This window comes from Lepisma saccharinum, chromosome 23, assembly GCF_977018435.1.
Source record: "Lepisma saccharinum chromosome 23, izLepSacc3.1, whole genome shotgun sequence".
Lineage (NCBI taxonomy): Eukaryota > Metazoa > Arthropoda > Insecta > Zygentoma > Lepismatidae > Lepisma > Lepisma saccharinum.
The window spans coordinates 54,432,004-54,453,687 of NC_139251.1; the positions used below are offsets into that span (position 1 = coordinate 54,432,004).

The 21,684-nt window shown below is 36.8% G+C and overlaps 1 protein-coding gene across 1 annotated transcript; it reads right to left on the bottom strand.

Moving 5' to 3' along the window:
* Window positions 1–756: 756 nt before the first annotated feature.
* Window positions 757–21,399, bottom strand: LOC146005209 (ATPase inhibitor mai-2, mitochondrial-like). Its single transcript, XM_083144271.1, has 4 exons — window positions 21,222–21,399; window positions 16,596–16,743; window positions 7,424–7,578; window positions 757–978 (listed from the first exon to the last, which is right to left on the bottom strand). Exons 1-3 carry the CDS (start codon window positions 21,272–21,274, stop codon window positions 7,447–7,449), a joined length of 333 nt encoding a protein of 110 aa, XP_083000397.1. The 5' UTR covers window positions 21,275–21,399; the 3' UTR covers window positions 757–978; window positions 7,424–7,446.
* Between the last annotated feature and the right edge of the window lie 285 nt (window positions 21,400–21,684).

The following is a 21,684-nucleotide window of genomic DNA, read 5'->3' on the forward strand; positions in this document are numbered from 1 at the left end:
AGAGGGAACGGGATTGGATTGAAGGGGGGGGGGGGTGACTGCAGTTACCAGCCTTTGCTGCAGTGCAATGCTTTGCTCTGCCCACTGGATTTGCTCTCCATTCTCTGCTGTTCTGTGCCACCTTGCTCCACAAATAGCTGGGACAGAGTATAGTCATCAAATTGATGGTCTGACTGAAAGTTTGCTTGCCACACCAAGTCGTCATTTAGATTGGGTTTCGAATTCAGCCTTGAAACTCATCTTTTGGCCAATAGATGGCAGAGGTTATATGATGTGTTGAATGTGCAACCCGTATGTACATGCTAAGTTTTTCATATCAATGTAAGCTGTACCTTATTATGCACGAAGAGATTGTCCCTCTAGTGATACACGTTTTCCTCAGCAAATCACAATTCCTACAAAGCAGGGTGAAAAGTACAAAATATCACAACAATTGCAGGAATGCTTCAAGCAGTATCACACAAAGTTGACCTATTAGGTGAGCAGGGAACACAAGTTGAGCAAAGAAGAAGACAAAAATGTATGTGAATTCTCTGTATTTTTATAATTGAAATTTCTGCGATACAAGTCCCAAAAATGTATTATGTAAATATACACTTGAATATGTTAAAAGTAATTTCCAAACTCAATTTTCTGGAAATTAAAATTTCGACTATTAATAACCACTTGAACTTACCAACACATTTAGAATAATACAATAACAGCATAGTGACAAAAACTTGAATAGGGTATAAGTCACACAATTGAAACTGCTGATGAGATACCAAGGCTGTTAACATTTTTATTACATTATCATACAAAATATTTACAATCTTACCTTGCGTAGTCTTTGCAAAACAGTCAGTTTAACATTTCATCATCCTTGATTATACAATGTTAATGAATCCATACCATTTAAAATAATCAAATACACTAACATCTATAAGAGGCAATTTCTTCCTACTCCATACTGCTAACAATGGTTTCGTCTTCATTTTCCTGGAAAAAGAAGGGTAGATGTAATGTGTGCATCACAGGGAACGGAATTGGGATTTAGACACCAGCAAGGATATAACAAAAAAAAAAATTGGGAAATCCTGTGACTGTAGGTTGACTTGTGTGGCTGTCACGTGACTTGAAATGTCATAGCTAGATCATGTATGATCCCACCACCGCAGGACCATGATAAAATTCAAGTGTAATTCCCGGTTTTCAAGGTGAACTTTCCAAAAAAAAAAAATCAAAGGTCCAAGCAAACGTGTTCTCTATTTCTCTATTACATATCACCGTCTCTTACCACCCAACCACAGAAATATATTAACAATGTAAAGTGTATGTGTGATTCCATTGTACCCAAAATTCTAATTCAATTGAAGGTATGGATGGAGTTTACACTTGCATTTGATATATGCAGACTTGTAATTGTATAAGGATTTCAAACTCTAATTTACCTAATCAACTTCATCATATCATATCTTGCAATAATCTTCTGCATGTCAGATAGATTGCTCTGCAAAAGACACTAACAAAATAAACGGATTGAGAAAATTCTGCCTTATTTTCCACACAACTTTCTTTTCTTTTTCTTTCCTAGATAAAAATAAAAGCTAAACTGTGGAAAACCTGGCTCGGGGCATTTGTAAATTTATGAATTAATTTGGATTAATAGAAGTTGAAATTTTTCATGTCTATGGAGAAAAATTCACGTAGAATTCACTCATAATTCCCGGCGAGTAGCCACCCTGTAGATGTAGAGGCACATATTTTTGGTAAATATAAAAGCACAATTTCGGTACAAAAACAGACTTCATTTCGGGTTCAAAAGTGGTAAATAAAATACAATTTCGCTGTTATAATGGTGAAAAAGCAGCACAGTGTGTCCGGAATGGGACTGACAGTTTTTAACAGTTATAACTTTTTTTGCAAACCAAGCTTGTTTTTAACAATAGACTGCAAAGGAAGTATACATTTGCAAGTTTTGTTTCACAATTGTTCAACGTATCAGCGCTGGTATCACTGAAACCAAAAATGGCATCGGTACACGAAAGAGCACAATACATGTGGTGGTATGCAGAGACAAACAGTATTGTGCAAGTGCAACGAAACTTTCGCCGTGGTTTCCAGAAGGATCCTCTATCACGTAACACCATCAAGGCGTGGAAGGGACAATTTTTATGTACAAGAGTGTGATGAAACCTCACAGTGGTGGTAAACCACAAGTGTCAGACGAACATGTGGAGTCGATAAGAGATTGTTCACACGTAGTCCACGTAAGTCAATACGGACAGCGAGCAAGCAGGTGGGAATTCCCAGGTCAACTGTGCACGATGTGGTACATAAATGATTACGTTTGCGTGCATATAAGTTGCAGTTGTTGCAAGAACTTACGCCAAATGACAAGCCACAAAGACAAATATTGGAAGTGACATTCTGCTCAAGATTGATAATGACCAGACTTTTCTATCGACCACTGTTTTCTCAGATGAAGCAACTTTTCACTTGTCTGGTTGTGTTCACACACACAATGTTAAAATATGGGGTTCTGAGAATCCTCATGCGTATGTGGAACATGTCCGAGACAGTCCCAAATTGAATGTTTGGTGTGCTTTAACACATAATGAAGTCATAGGCCCATTCTTTTTCGTGGAGCAAACAATAACAGGAAATATGTTCCTATGTATGCTCGAAAACTTTGCAGTTCCCCAATTACATGCAGTGATACTCCAACTAGATGGTGCCCTGCCACATTGGAGCCTACAAGTGAGGGAGTATCTTGATAGAGAAATTCCTGATTGTTAGATACGCCGTGATGGGGCAATTTCCTGGTCACCACGCTCGAATGACGTTACCCCTCTGGACTTTTTTCTCTGGGGTTAGAAAGACATTGTGTATTCTGGCCCAAAGGTTTGAAACCTACAAGAACTGCAGGACTGAATTAGGAATGCAATTGCTTGTCATGCCTCTGATGATACAGAATACGTGTGAGAGAAATTGAATTCAGGTTGGACATCCTCCGTATCACAAAAGGAGCTCATGTGGAGCTATACTGAGCTGTGCTGAGTTGTAACTGCTACCAGTAAAACTTGGTGAGTTTATCTTCAAAATGATTGCTTTTCTTTTTATCTACTTTTATCCATATTAAAACCACAAACTTTTAAAAACTGTCAGTCCCATTCTGGACACCCTGTACATAAAATGACATTTTGGTTTTAAAATTGTGAATATAATCCCAAATTTGATTTAAAAACTGCACTTACTACACAAAATAAAAATATCCCTTCTAATAACACATTAATGTAATTACCAGAATATTAAGTTTATTCCTGTATAAAGGGGTCCATTTTTTATTATCAAGTATTTACAGCAGAATTAATCATTTTTTCCATGAATTGCTCAAGTCACAGGATAATTCTGACTTCAGAAAGTGTCGCATTGGTAAATAAACTCTAAATCTAGTGTTTAAGAGACCATTTCACATTTTGCAGTTCATTTCGCATTATTTTGTGGCAAAACAGGGTAAGAAAATGCACCTCACACCTTTCAGAAACATGAAAATTTAAGATTACAATGTGTTATTTCACATTTCGTGATTTCGTCAAAAACGAAATATGCATGCCTCTAGCTAGATGTTTTGGTGCCCTAAGCAGCATTGTGGTGTCCTCCAGATTCCCCTTAATCCATCACATTCACATTCATCAGCATCTGTCATGTTTAAAATGTTGGATTGTTATGATTGAAGTGCTGAAATAACTAGACTGATGACATCAAAGATATTATGAATGTGCAGAAGGTGCAAAGAGTTGTATAACACCATTAAGCCTTGTTTCCATGATATGAAAAACTCAATATGCTGACCAAGGCAGAAATTTATTTTATTATAAAACAAACTAAATGTAACATTTCAACCTTCTAGCAAGGTCTTCTTCAGACTATGTACCAAGTACAAATGTAACAAGGTACAAGAAAAGGACGATATATATACACAAAAATACTCCCTTCCAGACTATTAGAAAGTTGTTCTGGAACATTCTAGAAGGTGGCTTTCCCTTGTCAACTTTACTTTCACCTGAAAGTGAATGTGGTTGGACTCTTTATCTCACGCTCTATTTACTTCATTCTTCTTTCTTCTTCTCTCTTGTCCTTTCCACTCTTTCTAACATCTTCTTCCATTTTTTGTTTATCATCAGTCCCCCATTCCAGTTCATTGTGTCTTCTTCACCTTTCTTCTCTATTTCCTTGGCTTCCTTCCATTTTCTCACTAGCATTCTCTTCTCCCTTCCTATCTGCTTAGCCTCATCCCAATCTATGTCATGTCCTGTTTCTCTCATATGTTTAAATATTGCATTTCTCTCTCTCTCTTAAGTCGTACATCATCCCTATGTTGTTTCTGTCAGAAAGAGTGGAAAGGACAAGAGAGAAGAAGGAAGAAGAATGAAGGAAATAGAGCATGAGATAAAGAGCCCAACCACATTCACTTTCAGGTGAAAGTAAAATTGACAAGAGAAAGCCACCTGCAAGAATGTTCCAGAACAACTTTCTAATAGTCTGGAGGGGAGTATTTTTGTGTGTGCCTTGTTACATTTGTACTTGGTACATAGTCTGAAGAAGACCTTGCTAGAAGGTTGAAACGTTACGTTTAGTTTATGTTTTATAATAAAATAAATTTCTGCCTTGGTCAGCATATTGAGTTTTTTAAAGAGTTGTAGTACAATAGAGCAACATAAACAAGGTTGCCATTCAGGGGAAGAAAAAACTTAAAATTATTCAAGCGCCAGCCCTTTTTTCTTTCTTTCTTTGCAAATACGATCTAAGAAAGCCATGAATCCAACAAACTTAAAATACACATTTCGAAATACTGTATCTTAAAACATTTAATTTATTAATAAATACCAGATTATGTTAAAAGTAATTAATTTTTGCACTGGAGTGGTCTCCTAAAAAAGGCTCTACTGGTAACAGCATGAATAACTATGCAATTTATTCTGATATATGTTCCCTTATTGCAACAGATTTTAAAATTCGGCTAGCAACACTGAAAAAAATTTATACTGGCATGTTTATTCTTCTGATTTAATGATACACATAATACAGAAAATACACAAACATTAAAATAACACATACTGACTCATTATTTTTTTAAAAAAAAGTTAACGAAAATTTGCATGAGAGAACTTGAAATATTACAAAATACATAATTTATTTATTTTAGAACTGAAATTGAAAATTCAGGCAGCAGGTGAAAATTTTCAGGTTTCACCACTCATTTTGCCAAAACAAATGCCTTGACTTATACAAATTTTTTTTAAAAAACTACACCAATTTTTTACATTATATTTTTACAATTTACTTAGTGAATATGTAAATGTGATGGCTCCATTTGCAAGAAACAACATATTTTTAGAACATATTTTCACCCAAGAAAACCTGTTGTGTTGTATTGTATGGAAGTCAAAAGTTTAAGTTTTACATTTACTTTATGCACATATACAATAATTAAGATTGGAGATATAATTTGAAGTGGGATTCAAACCGTTTGCAATGTGCCTCCAACAGGGATCAAACCCCTGATTACGAGGTGACAGCATTACAGTAGAATAGGTAATACAAGAAAAGCCTCGCAGCCTCACGCCCAAGCCATACGTAGGGGAAGGACGCACAGAAGCAGGGTTGGCAGTGCATACGGGTCAAATGTCTACGCAGAATGAGAACACAAGAAAACTAAGCAAGAAGATCTGGGTGGTATGGCGGTAAACATACAACGGAATGACCGTGTTCTGTTAAGATGGAATCAATATTGAACATCTTGAAACGGGGTTTGTTAATTTTCAAAAATGAATACAATTCTGGTTTGAACATGTGTGCGTCAAAGGGAGTGTTGTTTTGAACGAGCCACTGAATCATAATGTCTTTTCGGGAGGAGGAAGAAGGCGCAGTATTTATTTGTAAGTTATGGCATGAGGCGTTGTCAACAACAACCACACTGTTTCGTGTCAAATTTGGAATCAACTTCTCCCCGGACCCTGTGGCTGAGCGGTTAGCACATCGCGCTGCGACGCCAAGGGTCCCGGGTTCGAATCCCGCTCGGTCATGGTTGTTTGTAAATGTCCATTCATCAATTTCATCATTTCATCACTCATCCCCATCTTCGCAAATTAGCCAACAGGCACAAAACGCGAAGTAAAATAAAATATATACAAAAAAAAAATCAAAATTTTGGGCATTCATATCATGGTGGTAATCGCCAAAAGATTTTCCAGATTTGAACATTAACCGTCAGCATATACAATAATTACACGTTGCCCTTTAGACACCGTTGCTTTGACGGCAGCTGCGGTTCCATCCACCCAAGCTTCTTTCTTTGTTGTCGAGCTGTGAAAATAAGTCCGTTAACGTAAACAATGGGTCGTCCTTGTCGATGAAAGATTTTTATGGCTTTGAGGTACGATGAACGTGAACTTCTTATTTCGTCCTTTTCTATAAGCAATTGTCTATTATTTTCTGCTTTTTCCCACTTAAACTCTATGTCACGTATTATCTTGCGCACATACCAGACACTGCCTTGGAACTATATTCTTTGTTTCAAAACCCTTCGGATACCTTCCCCGTCCGTAAGGTGAAATTCGTGCACAACACGCCTAACAACACACTTATCGAACTCGTCTATATCACTTTTGATTTTTCGGCGAGGTCGTGTTTTATGGGGCGTATGAAAGTGTTTCTTCAACGTAGTGCATGCTTTACTTTCTATTAGTACAATTCTTCTCACACTGCTGAATGAAACACCACATGCAAGAGCCACCCTCCTTTGGAACTGGTTTTCGGACATACGAACTCCCACCTCGTCTTTCATAAATGCATTGACATTATATACAATTTCTCGCCCTTGGCTCTGGATTACTTTCCGTCCACCGAGTTTACTTGCTTTCTCTGAACTGCAAGCTTTCATGCTAGCAAGTACACTGCACACAAAACAAACACACACTTTAAATGAAGACAGGCAAGTCGATCGCGTTGTTTCTCGGTGCTCACACAACATTTATGACGTTCGGCAACCCTGCCTGTGTGCACGATAAGGGAAGTTTGTGCATGCGCTTGCCGCGTTTCCGACCCAGCACATCGGTGGGAGAGTTTCTTGTCTCACCTCTTTTACTGTACCACCACACTATTGAGGCGGCCTGAAAATTCATATTCGCTGTACAACATCTCATAACTGTTCCAGGTTGTATGGGATTTTCACTTTGGTAGAACCACAATACGTCATGGCTTTGTAATCAAGGGGTCCTGGGTTCATTGGCGAGGAGGGGCATATAGTGATTCGGATCCCACTTTAAACTGTAGGTCCAGTCCTATGTGCATAAAGTGGACTTAAAACACAAACATAATTATTTAATTAAGAACAATACGTCAGGTCTTTAATACACAAATAATTGTGAAAAGGACGAACCTGCCTTTTGAAGATTAATGTACTTAATCGCTATCAATCTCATCCACCCTCTTCTTGTGGCGCTTAATAGCTTCTTGATGTCTCTTAATTTGCTCCTCATGGAAAGCTATTTCATCGTGCAAATCACCTTTCAGTTTGTTTAGTTGTTCCTTTTGCTGTGGGATAAAAAAATAATTAATAACCAATGAAGGAAATTCCCATTTCATTTTAATCTACAAGGTCTAATTAATGGATCAGTATACGGAGACTATAGCAGCAAGCAATATACAGTAAAACTTCTCAATAACTGACAGGCCTGGGGGAGAAATAAATGTCCGTTATTAAGAAGTGTCCGCTATTCAGAAAAAAGTGTAGGATGTTAAGAATAGAATAAGCATATTACAGTAGGTACTTTACGAACATAATTTATTTTCCCCCTACATTCAAGGCACAAAATACTGTACTACATACGGTGAATTTAAATTTACTAAAGTATCCCTACATACATTACAAATTTCAAAAAAGAAAATACAGTACACGTAGTGTAACCCTTTGTTTGTTAAATTACTGCATTCAAAATGCTCTTTCATTTACAATAGGCTCCAACTATTTCTGGCCAGACTCAGATTGTCCACAATAATCATCTATATTTTTTTGAATCTTAAAGTTCTTCACAATTGTCTTTTCAATATGTGTTTCAAGTTCAGATGCAAAGAAATACGTTCGGTGTAACATGAAACAATGCACGCTAGTTCAAAATACTGGCCATTGTTGTGTCGAATTCCAGGAATTGCGAGTTTTCTTTCAGGCTGTCCTCTATTAAGAAGTTTTATTTGCGTTGGGGATCTAGTTTTCAGTGTCCGATATTAAGAATGTCCATTATTGAGACGTTATATTGCCATTAAACCCTATGTATTTCTATTTTCCTGTAGTTTACGGTTATTACAAGCATAAGAAAACAGTTTTTCGTTGCGACGTTTCAGGAGAACACACGCTCCCTTCATCAGACATTTATTTTCATTTTGACTAAAGATACAGTTATAACAATGGTTAGCAATTTTTTAAACAAAAAGAATCCGTTATATAATGGATGTTGTCAATGTTACATTGGTGTAATATAGCAACTTACCTGTGAAAAGAAGCAGTCGGTTTTATTTTTATTTCAGATAAAATTTATTTGATGACATTATTTTCTTATTTAAAATTATGAATCCCAAATATCATCAGGTAATTTAAAGTCATCATTGTTTTCACAAAGTCTCTTGATGTTTTCTGTTACATTAAATTTTAAAAATGGTGGCTTACTCCATTTGTGAAAAAGAAAACTCCATACTGGTGATGTAATAATGTGATCAATTTTTTTTTTATCTGAAATAAAAATAAAACAGACTGCTTCTTTTCATAGTTAAGTTGCTATATTATAAATTTGTAACATTGACAACATCCATTATATAAAGGATTCTTTTTGTTTAAAAGATTGCTAACCATTGTTATAACTGTATCTTTAGTCAAAATGAAAATAAATGTCTGATGAAGGGAGCGTGTGTTCTCCTGAAACGTCACAACGAAAAACTGTTTTCTTATGCTTGTAATAACCGTAAACTACAGGAAAATAATTCTACAATGCAAGCAATGCGTACATACAAGAAAAACCTATGTACTTCTGCCAGGGAATTTAAAAATGTCCGTAATTTAGAGGTGTCTGGCAGAAGTTTTACTGTAGTTTGATAACCTTGAGCCGTAACCTGAACAGTGAAATTTTCTCCCTTACATAAGAACTTGAAACCACAACTGAAGTGGCCAAATGTGTAAAGGCATCTAAGGGGCTATGCACCGGAAGGAAGTGCCTTCGCGAGGACACCATACATGTAGCACAACAACTTCCGGCTCATAGGCTCACAACATGCCCCTAAAGGGAGCTGAGATTGTGTCATGTATGAAAGGAACGAATGGGTGTGTACAAGGAGTATGTAAACTACAATCAGGGCTAAATATTTTTTCACGGATATCTCTTCATCCATTTCCTCAAGATCTAGGTGCGAAATTATTGCATTCAAGCTGTCAGGCGTGAAAATTGGAAGCCTATTAGCAGGAGTAGACTCCACAGTAATGACAACGGATGTGCAGGGACCCAAAAAGTTGGGTCCTGAAAAAAAAAAAAAAATCCCGTTCCTATAGGGTGACCAGACACATACATGTAAAAAAGAGGACAGAGCATGGTGAAAAAGGAGGACAAAGTCATAAAAAAGAGGACACCGCAAAAAATGGCAACTCATTTGCCATTACTCATAATTAGGGACGTGAAGTTTTCGTTTTATTTTCAACTGAATTTCGATGTTATTTTTTTACTGCAATTCGGTATTATTTTTCGCGGTTTAGGGCAAAATTTGGTATTATTAATTTAAAATCGGTTATTTATACATGCATATTTACTGTTCCTTCTATGATGAAGATTTTCACATTGCTTTAGTTCTGCAAAATTGAGGAAAATTTTAGTTTTAATGAAAAAAAATTTAAAGCTTACCTTTGTTAGGAATTACCAAATTTCTTCCATTTGGAAAACTATTTCGTCTCATCAGCCAGTAAATATGAAATGTTTATTGAATGATATCACCCAAATCTTTGAAAATAGTCATACATATAACTTTCTCCAACAATGCCAGGAAAATCTCTCTGCGACCTCAAATTAGCCTACTGTCAGTCATATCTGCGTCAAACTGCAATAATGGAGCGTGATAATTTCGATTTAATCGAACTTTCACCATTTAGACTAGAAACGACAGATCAAATAGCACTTCATGAACAAAAGAAATGTTATCCCTATTTTATATTGCATATTTCGCGACGTTTTTCGTGTTAAAGTGCAAAATTGGGTGTTATTCTGAAAAATGGCATAATTCAAGTTATTTCGCGATTCCAAAACATCGAAAACTTGCCTCCTTAATTTACCCAAATCCATTTTTTAGACACTTTATTGTGCTTTCTTTAAGTATTCGGTGCTATCGTTAAAACAAAAACTTCACGTCCCTACTCATAATTTAATCAATATAAATCTGATGATTTTTTTATACTTTCCTATTACCTTTAAGCAACGAAAGCAATCTCCTAATCGTATTATTTAACACATGACAATCATAACTAAGAATATATATAGTTTGAAGCACAGAATTTTACTCTTTTTACAATTCTTGGATATTAGAATGCAATATCACCATAAGTGAATGCAAATGTGACAAGTAAGCTTCGCTTTAATTTATTTCCAAAAACAGAACTTAAATTTTAGGTGGTTTAGATTGTGTCAGGAAATATGATTTTAATGCCACGAACATTTTTGCACTCTTTCAACAGGAGGGGAAAGTGACATCCACCTTACACTTTACCTCATCTTCGTTTCTTCCATCCTCTAAAAGCTGGATATTTTTTTGCAAGATCATTGATGAATTTACACTTTCGCTTCGTTATTTCATAAAAGTAAATATGACTTAATAATCAAAATTCTCACTACGCGTTTCTGTATCGCGTATGTATGACTCAAAAATGAACTGGCCGACCTCTGTGGCGGAGTGGTTAGCACACCGCGCCACAACTCCAGAGGTTCCGGGTTCGAATTCCAACCTGGGCATGAGTGTTCTTTGTGAGTGCCCCTTCATGAAAATCATCATATCATCGCTCATCCTCATCTTTGCGATTAGGAACTGCTCAAATTACATGTGTTTCACACGTCTGATTGCGAAGCAACAAGTTACAATAATACATACTAATGACTAGGGGTGTGCTGGACAGAACATTTTTTGGTCGGGACAGGAAATTTTTTTAAATCCCGATGTTTGGGATGGGTAAAATCCACAATTTCCCGAGAAATTTTCAGGAACGGGTAATGATAAAAATTTCCCGACGCTGTGGAAATCGCGAATTTGACGTCATTTCCCTTTCTTTCGATTTCTGAAATAAAAGCTAACAATTTCAGAGAAGTGTCAAGACACTTATAATGCAGATAACATCAATAATTAACTACTTTTTAAAACGACCATTTGGAAGTTCCGAACTGCTCGGGATCTCGAAATGTCTGGAAATCATTTCCTAAAGTCGGGATCGGGACGGGAATTTTCTTAACCGACTTTTCTGGATCCCGCACACCCCTACTAATGACTCAGTCGGGAAAGTGATCATGTTCAGCTCCCAGATGTTAGGTGAGCATTGCTCTCATGTTTAACGTGCCCCAAGTGATATGAATATCAATATGTGTGGAAGCATTTTCTATGCAGAACATTTGGTCGATGCTATACTCTTTCAAAAAAAGGAGGACATTTACCGATTTCTAAAAAATCCGCCCGGATGCCGGACAGACACCTAAAAAGGAGGACATGTCCGGATAAAAGAGGACGTCTGGTCACCCTACGTTCCTATCCAGACTTCGGATAAAATGATAAGAGTTTAAAAGTAGTTTGTTCCCTACATACTATTTTTTGTACTAAATGTCCAAAATTTATTGAAATTAGCAGTTTTTATTCCAGAAATGCAAATGAAATTGTGTGTATAATTAACATTTTTTTTTAGTATCGGGTAATGTTGAATATTTTCCACTCCTATAATCTCCCAATTTAGTCGGGAAATAACATTATTTTCCAGTTTTGAACGTCAGGACTTTAAAAATACCCCATCATGTTTCCTTTCCAACCAAAAATTTTGCATCCTGCACCCCTTGCACTTCATTAAAGGTAGAAGAGAAATCATTCAAATCTCGATTTTCTCTGTTTTAGTGATATGAGCAAAAATATTACTAATTCCTTTCAAAAGATGCTCGGTCATAGTCAGATAGGTTACATGTTACGTTCTTGAAGTACACACGAACTGTATTAAATTTTTGTGTAACCAGAGGAAATATTTTTTGTATAAGTGCGGGTAGGTACTATTATTAATTTTCATCTTTTGCAATGGAAATCTTTTCAACATTGATAGAGAAGAGGTCCTAGGTTTGAACACCATGGTCAGGCAAGTGTGCATTACCGCATCCCTCTGACTCACCCTGACTGAAGAAAGAAGAAAAAAGCTCCTTTTCCCGTTTTTTATATGTCCCTACATCTCACACTTTTTCACTTAAAACATAAATGTATGCATCCAAAGATTTACATGCTTTAAGCGCTCTCGCTCTGTAGGAAAAATTACTTTCCATTAAATATGTAGGCTACAAATATCGCCAAATGCAACGACGATCAGCGAATGGATCTCATCCTGGAATAATGCCGTATTACTTCCTAGTTTCTCATCCAATTGATATGCAAAGGCCTCTACTTTGCCCTGATATATCTTATTCTCCTCGTCATCAAGTGCTTTTATATGATCCATTTCATCCGGTATACAAAACGAGAAGAAAGGCCACAATTACGTGCTTGAATTACCCGGATGCCGTGAACCGTAAGTAGTTGTGTTACAGTTCCACAATCGATTGTGCTGTTCGATATGATTTTGTTTACTGGTGGAAATGTATACCAGAGCCACCCACATACATATGGTGAATAAAACATCAAAATTTCGGTACAAAAACGGCACATTTCAGGATGAAAAAAAACAGTAGAAAAATTGAACAGGTGAGACCAAGAAGGGAAAGATTCCACTTTTTGAACAAAATGGGCTGAATACTTTGAACACACATCAGAGCTAAAATAAAGGTTTTAAAAACAAACCACTTATGGAATATTGTCACTATGGTTATGATGAATAAGTCTGTAATTGTAAGTTTCATCATCCGGCTTTTAGTTTTGGTTGCTATGAGGCTTTTTTTTTTTTTTAATTTCCTGAAAGTAAGGTCGAGTGGAATCATTCCCTTCTGGTCTCACCGATTCAATTGCATTTTGATGTTATAATGGTGAACAAAACTCTAAACTTGATTTAAAAACTACACTTATTACACAAAAGAAACATTTCCCTCATAATATCGCATTTATGTAGTTATCAGAGTAATAAGTTTATCCCTGTGTAAAGGAGTCCATCTTTGCTTCTCACACATATTTACAGCAGAATCAATCCATTTTCAGTGATTTGCATAATTCACAAGATAATTCAGACTTCAGAAAGTGTTGCATCGGTACATATACTCTAAATTTCATGTTTAAGAGTAAATTTTGCATTTTGCAGTTCAATTTGTGACAAACATGGTCAGAAAATGCACCTCATTCCTTTCAAAAACATTAAAAATGAACATTACAGTGCACTATTTTACATTTTGTTTTTTTTGTGTCAAAAAACAAAATATGCATGCCTACTTATACACTACTGCCCAGTATTGCATTATACATACTGGATTTCTGTATATCAATATCCTAAAATACCAGGAACATTGAAGATACTAGATTTTTCTGTTATTAATAACAGCGTTACCCAAGGCTGTGCAGGATAAGCAGAGTAAGATTTCATATCATGCCCTTCCGTCATAGAAATATGTTTTTTAAACATTTTCTCCTTATTTAATTGGACATGGCAGTACTTACAGCCTGTAATTCACAGAAAACAATATTCTTTGTAATAAAATATCTATACAATCTCACTATTCGAATTACATGAACTTTTTTCAGACACCTCAGGGGGAGGCATCAGATATTGATATTTTCATTAGCACTTGCATTCTAATGATATTTCACAGACACCCATTACTTCCACAATTATAATCTAATTAGTAATTATATCTAATTACTTTTATCCTTGTATATTTATATTTTTATTAATTATTTTATTATTATTTATATTGACTTTCAAAAGAATAAACTTTTTTTTGTTTTATTTGGTTTTTGAGGGGTCATTAGTTCCTACTTTGTTCTTGATTGATTGATTTTAATATGATATGATGAGCACATCAGCACACAGGCTATTTTTGCCCATTGCACGATATGGGGAAAAGCCCCTTAACTATACCCTGCACATAGCATCAGAGAAGGGGAGGAAATTGAATGGGCAGAGCGAAGCAGTACACGCTGCTGGGAAGGCTGGTAATGCAGTCGCTCCCCTCCCCCCTCCATGAAATAGAGATCCCTCTTGCGTGTTCATAGGTGGAGCCTTCTCGCATCACTACTTGCGCAGACTTGTTTTCATTCGCCTGCTCCAGAGATAGTTGGGACAGGGTATAAAACAAAATTGAGAGCAGGTCTGTAACAAATCGTCCATTGAGAATGTAAATGTTGTATCTCCAAATTGTAAACAAATCGAGATATTTTGGCTGTGGCCTATTTAAGATGCAATTATTTCATCTCTGCTATCGTCTGATGCCTACATGTAACCAATATTGATATACTGACGTCTTTTTGGTCCATGTTCAGAATTTGGAAGCAGCAAACTCCAGCAGCCAATGAAGCCTTACGACAATTTCCACAACCATCAAAGTATGAGATGAAATACTTGTGTTCTAACCTCAGTCACCTGTGGGAGCTGCTTAGCAATAGTTGTGGTATTCAGATCTTACTTTTGTTGTTAACAGATAAACATTTTGAATAATAGAGGAATCAAAGCAGTTTATTGACTTCACAAAATACGAATTATTTATTTTACTTTGCTACCAAAGTTTGCTCGTTTCCAGAATGCAGTGTTCTATCTGGTAGATAAAACACTGGCACTCCAAATCAAAGCCAGTCTTGCGTGCAATTGTTCTATCTGAAATTTCAATCACTAATTACAGCAAAAATACCTAACCAAACAACTACAGAGCATTTCCTGACATTCACTATGAGACTCGGCGACAAGCAGCCCGGCATCAGTACTTGTCTTTCCTGGTGAACGAGGTCTGTGACAGTCGCTCGAGTCGCCTATTAAAATTACAGTTTTCATATTGTGTACTAACCTTGACTACAGAAGGTGTTGAAAATGATGTCCCTCTGCTGCAACACAATCCTGGCATCTCCTAAGGAAATTGGCATTTACACGTGCAAGTTCGTCTACTGTAATTCTCCCGATTTCTCGTACAATACTCTCTTTTAACTCACGGATGGTGTGCGGATTGTCTTTGTATACTTTATTTTTTAGATTTCCCCATTTTTCTTTCCACTTATATTTAGAACTGACCCTGTTACTCTAAACTTTTTTACGAGGTTTAATATAGTGGTCCTAAGTGGAAAGTAAATGCCAGGAAATTTTGTTGGAAAACGTCGTCACACTTCTCCACAATTCCTCTTTCCGAAGTACCACTCGACAAGACAAATCCTTTGTTGTAATGTAAACTTTTGTGGTGTCATATTAAGCCACAATCTTCAACACAAAGACATGACACAACACAACTTCTGAGGGAGAATTATACTGTCGTCAGTCTGCAACGTCAACAGAGAAAGAGAGCGAAAAAAACAGACTATAACTTGCGACTGTCGCGGACCCGTTCACCGGGAAAGACAAGCACTGACGCCAGGCTGCTTGCCGCAGAGTCTCGTAGCGAATGCTCTGTACTTCTTTTCAGATAGGCTTCAGTATATCAGCCTTTGCAGTGATACAAACTTTCAGTCCAATGGTGACACAGATCCAAGAAATATATTATGTCAAACTTTGAAGGTAAAGTAAAGTATAGCACCACGCCATGAAGGTTTATATGGGGGTTGTGGGGGTAACGCCTCACACTTTCTTGATCCGGTCGTGAGTGGGGGTGATGTGATCAGCATCATGCCCCTGACCACCTTTACCCCCCAGGTACACATGTTATTCAATGCTGGGTGGGCGCCGGGGCCACTTCCAAAGTTAGAAAAGTTCCCGGATTTGAACCGGCCGGGGATCAAACCCAGAACAGCATAGTAGTCAGATGCGTTACCGACTGAGCCACCGTCCTGAAAAATTGGACATAGAACATTTACATTCTATGTGTACGAAATGTCTGTTAAAACTTCCTAGCTCAATATTTAAAACCAATACCTTCTTTCATTACTTAACAAGAATTAAAACTACTGCCTCTGAGGATAGAATCTCCATACCCTAGTTAAAAGCTGAAGCTGTAGAGGGGCACTCAGCACACACAAGAACGTACACAGGACAACATGACCCCACATAGGATAACCCTGTCTGTGGGTCAAGGTGCCAGAGCCTCATTGCAGTTAAGGGGTATACTTCCACACATTAATTTGATATTTAAACATTATGAAAACACTAATTTGCACAAATTATTTAAATAGGTACCATATTTGCACAAATTAGAATTGGGAGAGAATGAGACAGAAGTTTTATTTACCAATTTATGAAAATATTGCTCTTCCTGCGCTGCTTGTCTCTTGCCGAAGGCTCCCCCAGCTTCTCGGACAGCGCCGCCACCGCCACCTCCCTTACCGGCTCCACTGCCAAGGTCTCCTAGCTGTCCTGAGCCACCAAAGCGTATCTGGCTGCAAGAGACAGAATTCATTAACCAAAGTATATCATTAATAACTAAAGATTACACTTTCAATGTTGCATCATGGTGCAAGAAAGAAAAAAGCTGGAAGGATTGGAATGTAAAAACAGGAAAGAAATCAGGAAATGATTGTTTCCATCAACCTGTATGACTCCCCCTGAGATTTTGTGCATCAAATAAAAAATTGGATTACAAGCATTTAATTTTGTGTAATTATTATTATCATGAATAATAAACATTGTACCAATGTTATATTTTTCAATTCTTGCATTAATTTTAAGGGGTGTACAATTATTTAATGAATTTTTAAACAATGTGCATAACACAATAAAACTAAAATTAGATTACAAGCATTCTATTTAAACTATTAACATTTAAATGGGTACCTAGGGGTAAAGTTGGCCAGTGCGTGATGGTGATCACATCACCTACAATTGGCTGAGGTCAAAGAATGGGTGTGGGGCCTTACCCACACATTCCCCTATGCTTAATAGCACTGTACAAAGTGCACGGGAACTTTACCTGTTATTATTATTATTATTAAAAAATGGTAGAAACTGTTATATTTTTTGATTCTCCCATTAACTTTAACGGGTACACAATTATTTAATAAAATTGTGTACAATGTGTATTACAGAATGATATAAAAAAAAGAAAAAAGAAATGTCGGTCAATGCTCCTTCAGAAAGTCTATAGGGTGTGGTATTTCTCAAAGCAGAGGTGTACACACAGAGCTCTTTCACTGGCAGAACAAGTTTTGATAAAAAAAAGAATAGCATATGTTGAAAGCAAAATGGAGTACGAATTACCAATGAGTGGCTGACAGATGTCTGAACACTTAAAATAAAGTCCAAGCTGAACATCTCATTACGTCAGTGCTGTTTTGGTGCAAAGTTTAATGTGTACATGTACGTCCATACTACAGCAGGCCAGGCTATTAGGCAATGTAAATTTACATCTGTCCTGCTAAATGGGTTAAATCTTCATTTCGAAGCATCGAGTCCCTAAAAACTGGCATTTTCCATCATGCATATATGCAGACTGCATCAATGATTCATTATTGCTATTGTCATTTATTCTTTTGTTGGAAAGCATACCAAAGGATTAGAATGTAGAAACAGAAAAGAAATCATAAAATGAGTCCTTCCTATACAGGGCGTTGCTATATGAACCACGAACACGACATGGAGTAAAAACCATCTACAGACCACCACTCTTCTCCGCTCAGTCAAGGTTGACCTGGAGCTCCAGATTCCAGGAGTGTATCATATACCATGCGAGTGTGGGACACCATATATAGGCCAAACAGGATGCACCATTGAACATCAGCGCAATATAAGATGATTCCAACCAGAAAATTCAGAACACAGCATCACAGAGGGACACAGGTTTTTATTTTTATTTTCTGACATCAAAATAATAGCCAAATGTGCCGGTTACTGGCACCGACGAGTAAAAAAAGCCATAGCCATTTCACAGGAAAGCACCAATCTCAACAAGGGCGTGGGACTCAGCTCAGTCATGCCTGGAACTCGCTACTCCGTAAAAACAAAGCTCCAGCCAATAAGAACACCAGTATCCAGAGCAACCCAGTAAGAAGACAGAGTCCAAACTCTGTCCCACAATAGTCATATATTTAACCCTACACTGGGCTCCATTTCTATATTCCCTGATGATGCGAGCAATGTATGTGCACGAAACGTTGGAAGCCAAGATTGACTTAATCTGGCTGGTAACGTGAGAACACTTGTTCGAATACCAAAGCAGGTGCACGAGCATGGTGAACTGGTTTAATCCTCCTATCTCTTTAAATCATGCATGCATCCAGGGGTAGAAAAATACAGGGTGTTCAGTCACCATGGTGCCTGAAAATTTTAACCAGGCAACCAACACACTTGATGTGAAGTGTAGATGAAGTGTTTGTTGCTCATATGCCAGGGCAGTTCGATAGACCTATTGAGTATTCATGATTGATTTGGTTTATTTTACTTCACATTTCTGCCACTTTTGGCTACAAAGATGAGGAAGAGTGATGATATGATGAAATTGATGAAGGTACACTTACAAAGAACACCCATGCCCAGGTTGGGATTCGAACCTGGGACCTCTGGTGTCACAGTGCGCTGTACCACTTGTTATGGAGGCCGGCTATTGAGTATTAATGTGAAGACAAATGATGTAGCACCTACTCAGATTTCGATGTTTTTATGTAATATAAAATTAGTTACAGCACATGGAAAAACAAATAAGGGAGATATTTATTCGCAAAGTATGGCCAGAATAAGTAAAAATGTGCCATATTGGAGTACTTTAGACACTTTTCATTAGTAAAAACTTGTTGAATGCACACTCAAATAGCTAAAGAACATATGCAAAAGATCAAACTATAAAACTTAGCACTCCTAACTGAACAAAAACGTCAAAAATTATCAGCACCAAACCTAACAATCCTAACCTAATGATGTTAAATAACACCAATAACGATAATCTCAATTCTATTTTGGTTTCATGTCGGGAAATGGATTTCTTCAAATGAGAAAGTACTTACGGAATTGAGTTTCTGTGTAATTTTGGAAGGTTGTAGAAATGTTTTCTCGCATTTTTCAATGTATTTGGCTGCTAAATCATATATTTTTCTATAATAATGTCCATCTGATGCACGAAAGCTGTTGCTTGCATTTCCATCCATGTACTTGAACCGGATGTTGCGAGCATCTGATGACGTAATCCCCGGTAAGTGTTTAGTCACTATATTGCCCAACCTGGTAAATTTCTCATATTGGACAAACGGATTTCTTCAAATTTACAGGAGAAATTACTTACCGAATGCAGTTTCTTTATACTTGTGGAAGTTCGAGGAAGTGTTTTCTCACATCGATCATTGAATTTTGCTGGTAAATCATCAATTTTTTGATATAAATGTGTGACCGATGTAAGGAAGCTCTTGCATCCATTTCCTTCCAGCCGGATGTTGCCTGTGTGTGATGACATAATCACGGTTAATGCCGGTCAGGGTTTCCAAACACTGTTTTTTTTTAACTGAAGAAGGTATGTTTCCGCAAATGGTTTGTGGGGCTATGTGTCAATGGTTCATGGGGCTATGCGAGAATGGTGTGTCGGGATACGCATTTTTTTTTCTAAACCAATTTTTAACTATTGTAACTTAAACGTGACCCTACCTAACCTAACCTTACCGGAAATGGTTTGTGGGGCTATGTATCAATGGTTCATGGGGCTATGCATCAATGGTTTGTGAGGCTACGTAGGTATTCTTGGGTGCAGTGGGGTGGAAACCCTGCATGCCGAGTACGGTAGTGAAACTGTGACCGCCATTTTGCATGTTACCGACGGCAAAAAGAAACAAAGAAAACTTACTCGATATGTCGCAAACAGAGCTTATTTCCGTGAAATAAGCGAAATGCCACCTTCAACAATGTTTCTCAATGTAGAATACGTAAGTACGAATACTGAAATTAAAAGAACTAGCAAATTTCAGTCGTATGTCCGATACGAGAAATTTACCCCGAATGGTTTTTTGGGCTAACGAAATATGTTTCATCAAAATGTACAATTTCCAGACGTGACCCCAGGTTTTTTACAACAGATTCGTGATTAGGAGGCCAAAATTAGTTGGTATACCGTAAATTAACAAAGTTAGAGACTTTCTCTATATTGTCGATTCTTACCTCCCTTGTTAAACAATCTTTCGCAATGCAGAATAGGTAAGTACGAATGTCAACAATTACAGAAGAAACGAGTTACAGACATTTCCCGGCTTTGATAGTTTTACCTATTTTACAATGTATTTATAAACAGCACACAACATCCTGTCTGCTGTTATTGTGGAATGCATATAATAATAGTTCTTGAAAATACTTAAAGGGTAACGATTCAGATTGTTTTATGATTTTTTTCATATTCTCCTAGCAAGAATACTAATTTTCGTAGAATTTTGGCAATCATTGTCACGAAATTTGAACCTTCCTTAAAGTAAAAAAGTTATATATGTTGAAAAACACAACTTAAAAATTACTTTACGCAAGCATGCGTGCTTCCCATGGACAATGTATTTTCAGTTTACAAGCGACTGTTAAGTATCGGACTAGTGAGAATTAATGTAGATGTAGAATAAATCGGAACCTTAGTAGAATGCACTTAGGAAATTTATTTTAATACTAACAAAACCAAGCCTGGTATCCTAACCTAACTACGAAAGCATATATTGTACAAAATATCAAGTAAACGCTAAAACTTCGCAGTATATTTTAATAGACGTAGATTGAAATCGAACCATGTAAAAATTGCATTCTTAGCATGATGAAATCGCAATAAAACAAAAGGAATTTGCGCCGGACTTTCTCGTGAAATGATGGCACATTACTCCAAAAACATTACAAAGATTATTTTTGCCAGCCATTTCTATTTATAAAATCTCATGTGGATGAAATGAAATGCAACAAGATTTCTTACCTCATTCTAACGGCACTAGGGTATAAGCGAGAAATGATTTTATTACAATTCATTCCAAAATTTTCCCTTTTCTCTCCAGTAATACAATTCAGTAGAAAAACAAATTGCGCCTATCTTGAAACCGGACTTCGAGTTCGTAAAATATGATCCCAAACCTGGCGATCTTCTAGGAGAACTTTAAAAACATAAATGTTGTAGAAGTTTGTATTCATTTCAAAACATTCTAATATAAAAATGTAAAGCTTAAATAGGTTTTTTGGAAGCGTTTAAGATCATTACCATTTTATAATAGCACTATTTAAGTGATACTAAAGTAAATTACTATTTCTTAAAGAGAGAGCTAACATGTTCATAAATTATCTTCTTCCCTAAAGTGATGGGTCGTTCGTGAACGAGTCGTTCCTTTTGAACGACTCCCTCTTGGGAGCTGTGAACTTCCGCTCCTTCGGGGTGAACGAGCAGT